At 45.2% G+C, this 10,161-nt stretch overlaps 1 protein-coding gene across 1 annotated transcript; it reads left to right on the forward strand.

Annotated features, from left to right (window-relative positions):
- Positions 1 to 618: 618 nt before the first annotated feature.
- On the forward strand, positions 619 to 3,583 carry LOC144094791 (uncharacterized). The gene is made up of 2 exons (XM_077628687.1): positions 619 to 715; positions 3,262 to 3,583. The coding sequence occupies exons 1-2, from the start codon at positions 704 to 706 to the stop codon at positions 3,517 to 3,519; spliced, it is 270 nt and encodes an 89-aa protein (XP_077484813.1). The 5' UTR covers positions 619 to 703; the 3' UTR covers positions 3,520 to 3,583.
- The last annotated feature ends 6,578 nt before the right edge of the window (positions 3,584 to 10,161 follow it).

Here is a 10,161-nt window from a genome sequence, read left to right on the forward strand (position 1 = left end):
CTGCTATTAAAAAAAACTGTTCGGGCCAGACTACTGCTTGTTAAACCATCAGGCTCAAAAATATAATCTAAAGAGGAAGCCACCAAACATATTTAAAGGGAATTATTTGCTACGTTGCCGTATTAATGTTTTTTTTTCCTTCAGGGGAGTATGCCTGCACGCCTGAGTAATGACTCAAGACTCACAGGCCTAAGAGCACAGGGCGTTCCAGAGCCTCGTACAGGCTGTGTCACCAGGCCAATATCACCAGGCAGTGTCGCTACACAATGGCGTGCCTCTAATACAGGGTCATCCGACCGTGACACCGAAGTTCTCAGTCGGTGCAGAGACGGGAGGGAAGGGGGTGTTGTACATGTAGCAGTGGTCAGTATGATTTTCGATCCGTGTCGCCAGGAAGCGGGGAAAGCTGCTCGGAGAGGAAGCGACAAGTCCGCACGGCAGGCCTGGCTTCCTGGCAAAGGCACCGTCAGCGGATACGCTTCTTCGCGTTCCGTCCCGAAGTTGACCCCGAAAGAAAAGAAAGCGAGCGCTACAGTTTCGCGGAGGTAATTTCCCGCAGTCGAATAATTTCGCCTTCCACGGTTCTCGCATACACCGGGCGCCTTAAACCGACCTCCGCTTTTCGCGGGGTATATAAGCAGCGAGCCAGCGCCCCTGGAACAATAACCCTGTGGTCGCCGAAGAACGCGTGTGCTCTGCCAAGATGAAATCTCTGGTAAGTAGTGAGACCACGGCCTGCTTGCCGCTGTACGCCAGGGTTGTTTCCTGTCTTAATGAACAAGAGCGTTCGTGCTTCAGCCCCTTTCTGCATCGATTTCTATAGCTGGGATTACTGCAACCCATGGATTTACCACTATATGTGCTCTTATACAGCAAGTAGAAGGTGTGCATTGCTTTGTTATCCGCCGCGCCGCCTGGACTCTTTTCGCTGCATTACAGCTGGGAGTAAAGCTGTTCTCACGCTGGCAATGAAGGCGACCGATTTTCGGTACTGCCTTCATCAGCGCTATTCAGGGCCGACTGCACTCCTGGTGTTGTAATTACGACTTTTATCACTGTAGAGCTCTTTGTGCTAGTTCGAATCGCAAAGTATGCTTGCTTAGCCTTTCGGTGACTGTTATATGACTTATGAACCGTTTAAGTGTTATAAGTGAGGTTCAGTGATGTTCGGTCTTAAGGCTGGGCTGGGCATTGTGTGCAGCATTTAATTATCAAGCATTTCTTTTCGTAAATATGCATGTAGGCAGACTACAGCAAATTGTGATCACTGCTTTTTTCGCACCCTTGATGGCATAAACCGGAGTCTGGTCCAAAGTTTAGGGGAATACCTCAAGGTGGAGTACATTTGCGACAATGGATTAATGACTAATTACCATCCGCCCAAAAGCGGACATTCGGCTACAAGAGAATGCTATACAGCTTCCACGGAAGTTTCGTAGATGAAAAATTCATCCTGACCCGGGGTTCGAACCAGAGACCTTTCTTTGCAGCCGTTAGGCTGCGTATGGCTGGATGCTAAAGAGTAATTATTCCTTTATTATAAAAGGCTGAGTCTCCTATATCATTTACAACGCAGTTGCTAAGCTCAGCTAATAGCTAAGCTCAAGAGCACGAGGCACGCAACAACTGCCACGAGCTACAAATTTCAGCGCATTTGGGAATTCATAGCATTTATCACCGCCCCGCCGCGGTGACTCAGTGGTTAGGGCGCTCGACTACTTTCCTTTATTATAAAAGGCTGAGTCTCCTATATCATTTACAACGCAGTCGCTAAGCTCAGCTAATAGCTAAGCTCAAGAGCACGAGGCACGCAACAACTTCCACGAGCTACAAATTTCAGCGCATTTTGGAATTCATAGCTTTTGTCACCGCCCCGCCGCGGTGGCTCAGTGGTTAGGGCGCTCGACTACTGATCCGGAGTTCCCGTGTTCGAACCCGACCGCGGCGGCTGCGTTATTATGGAGGCAAAACGCTATGGCGCCCGTGTGCTGTGCGATGTCAGTGCACGTTAAAGATCCCCAGGTGGTCGAAATTATTCCGGAGCCCTCCACTACGGCACCTCTTTCTTCTTTCACACCCTCCTTTACCCTTCCCTTACGGTGTGGTTCAGGTGTCCAGCGATATATGAGACAGATACTGCGCCATTTCCTTTCCCCCCAAAACCAATTATTATTATTATTATTATTATTATTATTATTATTATTATTATTATTATTATTATTATTATTATTATTATTATTATTATTATTATTATTATTATTATTATTATTAATATTATTATTAGCATTTATCACCCATTTAAAAGCACTTCCACATTACAAAAATACACATGTTACTTCAACTACTGGTTTCATGCGTCACTGTAACCCTAACAGTCGACTAGCTTTAACCACCTCCTAGCGAGCCTACGCAATCTTCAAAATCATTTCCCGTTCCATCTCGCTTCCCTTATTAATCCCCTCATTCTCTTCCCCGCTGCAGGGTAGCCAACGGGAAGCCTTTCTGGTTAACATCCCTGCATTTCGCCCTCTCTTTATCAATCTATCCAAAGTCATGTATCCTGCCATATATCCTGCGGATACCTTGCAATGGAACATTCATCTAATATATCGGACAACGGAATTTTTTTTAATTGGTTTTTAGGGAAAAGAAATGGAGCAGTATCTGTCTCATATATCGTTGCACACCTGAACCGCGTCGTAAGGTAAGGGATAAAGGAGGTTGTCAAAGAAGAAAGGAAGAGAGAGGTGCCGTAGTGGAGGGCGACAACGGAATCACAGATGCGGTTTCCGTAGGAGGTGGTTTAGTGCCTTAAGAACTTCTTTCTCTGCAGTTGTTGTTGCTGCCTAAGTGACAAGCTTTTGACCATGATTCTATGGTCAAAGTCGTATTGTTTTCCTCGTCTTCTTGTGCGCTCAAAGACATGCAAATCAAAGTTAACATTTTTTGCGGTGGTGGCCAAAAGAAGCTATCAAATTCACATTCATTATCACAAATTCCTCTTAAGCACGTATTAGCGCTCTCATGAGTAAAACGGACGCACATAAGCAAACATTGCAGCTAGAAGTTGGCTCTAATTTTCCTCTGTGCTTCGGTAACTTGATAAATTTCATTATACTGCACACATCCCAACAGGCAGCGAAAATTTCTAAACACAGCAAAATATAATTAAGTCGTCTTTTAGAACCCGAACAACCCCACCCTAAGGAAAATGTAATCAGTGCTTATACACTACAGCGCCAGCAATATTTCCACCCTCAGGCCTTCTTTGCCGTCCTCTGCCTCACTGTTGCGGCGGTGTCGGCTGGCTACCTTGGCCTGGGATACGGATACGGCGGTCTGGGCTACGGTGGTCTCGGCTACGGCTACGGTCTCGGATACGGCGGCTACGGTCTTGGATACGGAGGCTATGGACTTGGCTATGGTGGGCTAGGATACGGAGGACTCGGCTATGGTCTTGGCTACGGCGGCATCGGGTTCAAGAAAATAGGCTTCGGCTACGGGGGCTTCTATGGCTAGAGTGTGCTTGCGCACTCAGCGGTGTTGAACTGCCACAATAAACCTGACACATGTAATTTTGAAACATGGAGTTTCCTGACTGTACGCAGCACTTCAAGCTGCCACCAGCCCTGTTCACTTCTGGCAGTAGTAATACCTTCAAGCAGATTAATACATAGTGCTTTTAACAGATTTTATGGCTAACCATAGACACCTGATGAAAATTTTCATCTGCCAAAGCGGGCTTTTTGCATGCTAGCAAGCCTGAGATACGGACTAGCGATGGCTTCCGTCTCATTTGCTCATACAGAACCCCCCTGTTACATCAAATGAAATCACGCTTTGTTTAAATGCATGTAATGTCACCTCCAAGGATATAAGTGGCTTTAGGCTACTATCCTGAACACAGAACATGGTAACCTGCTTGAAAAACCGAGTTCTTGCGCCGTCATAATACTCCCATTATAATGTCTTCATAATAGCGTTGATCAAGCGTTCCAAGAAACACAAAGTTTAAGGGTGCATCAAAGAACCCCAGTAAGTAACTGTTCAGAGCCTTCAGAAGAGAAATGTACGCAGCTCGAATTTGGAATGCTTAGATGGTTTGCTGGCAGAAAAATTTGTTACAGACAATTAACTGCCTAGTTACTGAGTACATTTTCTACTTAAAACAGCAACAATATCTGTAAGTGACCAAATAGTTCTCCGGACAAAACTAAAACATTTGATTTGGCAATAACGAAGATTATAGCCGACTCAATATAAGAATAGTCTCAGTCCAAAAGGAAGCAACTTTAAGCAGAGAGCACAGATGTAGGTAGAGTACGAGTTACTTCTACGACTTTTATAGCACTGAGGAGCACAGGCGCCCCAGAGTGCACATATCTCTCTGGTTTAACGCATGGCAGTTTTGAAGCGAGTTATTCAATCGTCCGCGCTTGCTGTTTCACCGGTGCTGTTTAGTATAAAGAAAACTACAAAAATTTTCAAGCTGGTGACGTTATTCCCGTGAATAATACTTCGTTTTTGTTACTTCTTTTCTTTTTTCGCTTTACAGTGTGGAAGTTAGAGTACAAACCATGCGCATCAAACCGTGAACCTAACCCTTTCTATTGCCTGCCCCTTCCCAAGCGTGCGCATTGGTTTAGTTACAATGAGGCAAGCCGAATGCAAAAGAACGTTCCGCACAGGAAATACATATGCACAGCGGCTTACAGGCCGTGAGCATACGGCGTAATTGTTCCGCAGGTGCTGGCCGTCTGGGCTCCCTCGCCTGCCACGTGAAAACCTAGTGCCTGTGCGATATGGCCGACTGGCGTCATCGCTCGAGGTGAGGATGTCTAGTTGTCGAGAAGGGGGAAGGTGGAGGGTTCTGGTCTCTCAGATCCCCAGATAATGGAGAACAAAGAGCTTCATAAAGAGCATCTTTCCCTAACCATCCTAATCAACTACGCCAAGTCCCTAACTGTTTCAGTTTCCCTGCGACTAGTGTAACGTACCTAGAGGTAGAGAGAGAGTATAAGCAAAGCGTGTTCGGAGTTTGCATCCCTGAGCTGTGAAACTGCAGCGGGGCGCCATATTCTGAGGGAGACGCAGCAGGCCGACTCCACCCTCTTATCGTAGCGCGCCTACGCCGTTCGCGCACCTTGCATCGATCGACACAGCTGCAGTCGCAAACTGGTGATTACCACGGTGGGCACGCTTTTCGGAAGAAGTAAGAAGACGCGGCCTTCGTTCGACCCTGTCTCAGGTGAGTGGCGCAATGCAGACACCGCGCTGCGTAGTCGACACGTATGTGTGGACGCTTGATACGTGTCGCTGCGCGGGCCTCTCCTCTCTTCAGACGTGCTCCAACTCGTTAAGCGCGACACTTTGCTGCGGAGCGGTGGCTACGGGTATGTCCGAGTCGGCCGCACTTGGTCGCGCCATCTCTGCAGTGCCGGCGAGTGCCACCACGTGCTTGGGGCAGTGTGCGCACGATGGTGGCACCACGCCCATCGCCGCTGATGCGAGATGACTAGAAAATCAGCTCGGTGGTTGGAGAGCGCCCGATCGAAGAATGGATTTGTGCCAAAACGTTGCGAACAAATCGGACGCGCTCTTGAGGAAATGTGCCCAGTTTAGGGCGCCTTACATTCTAGTCTTTTTTTTTGTATTTCTCCGGTTTTCTTCTTTTTTATTGCCGTAAATGATTCTCAGCAATGCGCTGCTTTTACCCTTTAACTGCTTTTTATTTTATTTTCTCTTTTATTCTGCAAGCAAAGTGGCAGTGTTCCATAAATCGTTTCCAGCATCGATGTATGAACACGATGTTTCTTGTAATGTAAGCTCTAGGAGCTCCTATCTAATGCAGTCGATGGCAGAAGCCAGAACAGACAACACGGGTGTTCAGTTTGTGCATGTGTAAGACGGTGCGAATGAGCAGCAGTTTTTCGTTTTCTTGTATTGTTTCAGGCGCCTCAAGTTTAATGTAAATTTGATGCAGTACGTGTCCGTTGGCTTCGGAATATTTCTGTATTAAAAAGTTTGCCGATATGAAAATTTGCTTCTAAATAAAAAAATAAAATCGTGCATTTTCTACGCTTACGTGACACAAAGTTTAAACTGTCTGTTCACTTCTCCTTTAAAGCAGAAACATGACACAGACATTTACGGACTTGGTGGTCGCCGAATAGGACCCCTTTATTGGACACACCATTGGCTTTACAGTGAATATTTAAGACTACTATGCTGCAGAAACGGCAGCAATTTGATTGGTATAATGAAAGGAGAGTAACTTAATTACTTTTTCGGCACTGTACTGAATTATTTTGCGACAGAAAATTTGCAGCAATAGTAATTCATTACTTTCGAAATTACTTTAATTAAAAACCGTCACTGCTCTTCGTGTAGGCAAAGTTGTCATCTCTCGTACGCCCGGCTGGTCGCCTTAAGAGAAGAAACGACGCATGGAAAGAATTGCGGAGAGTACCTCCGAGACCACTGGTGCCCTCTGTTGCCGTGTCGCTGCCTGCGTCATTTGCTGCTCCGTGCAGACAGCTCTGGGCGGCAAGGCGTTGGGTTCGCTGTCCGTTCATGTCTTGACCACATTGAAGTGAGGAGCGTTTGGCCGTGATTATGTTTTCTTTGTTTTCTTGGGGTTGTCTTACCTTTGTAATGGCCCGTGCTATAAGAAAGAAGAGGGATGAGGTAGTACTTAGCTGGGACTCAATTAAGCTGGAAGACCAAAGAATTTGTGCGTCGCTTCTGCAGAGACGTTTGTATTTATTTCACTCTGTTTACTTCGTTATTTCCTGTATGCTGGAAAACCAAAAAGTAATTCCAGCGTAATTTCATTGCTTTTGGGAAGTAATTGTAATGCAATGCCATTATTTCTTGAGAGCAGTAATTTGTAAAGTAATTTAATTGCATTCCAGCTATATTTAGGTATGCAATTAGTAATGTAAATTAATGTGTTTTTTTTTCAGAAGTAACTTTGCCGCTTATGCATTATGAGAAAATTAGAAATGAGGACTCCACAACAACGCCCCCGATGAAGATAATGTCGATTCTTTGAGTGAACAGAAAAGACTTTCAGCCCTGATTGTTAGTAAATGAACCCATTTCCGCCAGCGCCGACAAGGATTACAGCTCGTTTGAAACGCGCTGGAGCCTCGTTCTTTGCTGTGCGCCACTTTTCTTGAGTTTGCGCCTTTTCATTGGAAACGCGGTACCCTAGTAGCAGTAAGTTTTGTTCCGCCCGCGCCTGTGTTCACGCATGACATTAACGGCATGCACTCTCGGTTCTTGCCTTCAGATACAGGCCAGATTTCCAGAGTCTGCAGTCGCCAAGCACAGTATACAAAAAAAAGCTCCTATTTGTACGTAATCAGAAAAAATTTCGCAGTTGAGGTTTTATGCATAACTTTCTTCTATGAAGGCGGTTCGACAGGGTGAAAGTTTGGAGTAAATGAGTCTTTTCTGAACGTCGTGGGGCTATAACGGGTGTGATCATGCGGAAGCACTGTCCTACTCATGCTGTCATAGAGCTCCACAGTCCGGGATCAAGAACAGCGGTGTCATTTAAAGCATTTCTGCTGCTGTGTAGCCTGGTGAGAAGTTTATATTTTCATTTTACGTAGCTGGAGCGCAGCACTAAAAGAGAAACAAGCATAAATTCCGAATCCTTGCGAACCTGTTCATGACATGTCGCCATCCCGCAGTTCTGCGGCAGATTTTGTTGTCGGTGCATTTTGTGTTCGACTAGTTCATCATCATCGTCATCATCATCTATTTTCCCTTAAAGGCCCCAATGGGGCATTACATAAGGGGGGGGGGGGGGAAACAAATGGTAATAACGGGTCACAAAGATAGAACACAAATATAAATGGCAAGCACAAATAAACACAGTAAACGCATTGAAATTACCAAGACAATAAATAGGTAAATAAAAGGCATTCTACAGGAATTGAGGAGAGAAATAAGCAGTCAATAAGTGTTTAAATTTTACTGAGTCGGTTTTATTGACAATATCGTCAGGGAGTACATTCCACTCGGATATAACAGTTGGCAAAAATGAATTATTGAAAGCTCTAGTGGTACCATGAATACGCTGAACACTGTTGCAATTAAACAAACGTCGGGAGGATCTCAAGGGGGGCAGAATAAGGCTCTCACGTAATTGCGGGAAATTATAATAAAGTTTGTGAAATAGGCAAACTCTTGCTATCTTACGTCGTGATGACAGGGGGGTTAGACCAATGGACGATTTGATATTAGTAACGCTCAGCCGAGAATCATATTTGGATGTTATGAAACGAGCAGCACGGTTTTGTACCGCTTCTAACGCCTGTTAGATAATAGTTAATAGGATTGTGGACGTCTCAACAAGTATATAAAATTGCGAAGCAAGAAGATAACAAGTGACATGCGCGATGGCGATGGCGTTGTTAGGGCTAACATAAAGATCTACTTCAAGAAAGTGGGGAATCACATCAATAAGCATCTTTTTTTGCCATCGTCGCCGCTACCTGCTGCACAGTACCGATGGAAGCGTGTTATTGTTGCATTTATTCGCTTTTTTACATTTTACTATAGTTCCTTATGGGCGTAGCAACACAAACAACACTAGTGAACGCGTGGAAAAAGAGTGGAACGCTATGTGCACACAGATGCATGACTGCACCGAAATATCGTAAGCTCGAAGAGACTTCTCATATCACCACGAATGTCAAGGTACTTGCTTATTAATCTCTCCTGTGGGATTTAATTACCTGTATAACATTGCTTGACGAGTAGTTGACTTCAAAGGAATTCAGGGCGCAGATGTGGCACTTTACCTGCCTCCATACTGTCGTTTATTATAACAGGCACTTTGAAAATGTCGCACTGTTCCGCTGACATATTTCTAGCGTGCAAGCTATGACAGTTTGACAGGCTTACAAATTTATATTTGACGAGAGCAACAGCTGCAACCGGCACCTCTGCCAGCGCCACTTTTTATAGACGCATATATGAGTGCACTGAAAACGCTGACAAGTTGAAGCGTGCTTGTAAACAGCTAGTTTTTAGTGACAGAGTAGTGCAGTTTCCACTCCGAACTCTTTTGCCTTTGAGCGGTGGTACGAAGGCACAACGAAAAGAAGAAATTATAGGTGCTTTGTTTGCCCTAGCTACCAAGTCCAGCTTTACTCTCTGAGGCATTTTTGCGTCTGTTTTTTGCATCTGTTTTCAAGTGCTCGTGAACACCTTTTTCAGAGGTACTGAATAGGAGAGATGAGGTTCTAAAGTTAGCTAAAGAAGGGCTTCTTACGGCACTGTACATCCTCGCATGACCTCGGCGTCAGCAGTTTCTGTGTCCGGTAGGCTGGACACATTTCCCATTGCCAGGTCTCAGAAGTTCGTAACATTTATTGCTTTAATGCTCGTTTGCTATCCTCTATCAGGCTATCTGTCAGATGACTCTCTTGGCTATATTGTATTAAAACGCAATCAAAGGTTTTCGGTTTGCTGCGTGAATTAAGATAAAGTGCCAGAAAAAAAATTTGGGGAACATCTAAGCTCCGCCTTAAGTGTATGACGCCATAGCGTTATTGGTTCCCTTCAGAAGACTCGGGAGTTAATGGGTTAATCCCCATATATGCGGAATTTGTCATTCTCGACTTTACGTTTATAAATCCCTAAGAGTTCTCATAAAACTCCTGACGCAGTGTGCACCGGTTAAGTGATGCGCCACTGCCCTGCTGTGCCGTCACCGGTGCTGCCACCGGTGAAGCTTGTAAGACCCATGTTGCTGTCCTCAAGCAAGCTCTCGCGAACACTCATTATTAATGCGAAAGCACTGTATGTATATTTACAGTTTCGTGTCATCACCAGCTTGTCCGCACGATTACGTCCGAACGAGTGGGTTTAGGCGAAAAAGAATGGTACCATCGGATATAGAATAAAGAAATCTCGCATGAGAAATGGGGGGGGGGGGGGGGGGGGTTAGCTAGTTAATTAATAAAAGCCAGAAATGTCCACAAAGTGGGCTAGTCGGAGCAAAAGTGGTGCCAAATTTGAAAACAAAGGAAGAGGGCGGAGCCACACCTGGAGCCAAATGTGAAAAACCGGAAGTGTGGCCGGAGCCAAGCGTTGCGCAGAATTGGAAAACGAAGCATGGAGCCAAGTTTGAAAACCCAAAAT

This window comes from Amblyomma americanum, chromosome 6, assembly GCF_052857255.1.
Source record: "Amblyomma americanum isolate KBUSLIRL-KWMA chromosome 6, ASM5285725v1, whole genome shotgun sequence".
In the NCBI taxonomy this organism is placed as follows: domain Eukaryota; kingdom Metazoa; phylum Arthropoda; class Arachnida; order Ixodida; family Ixodidae; genus Amblyomma; species Amblyomma americanum.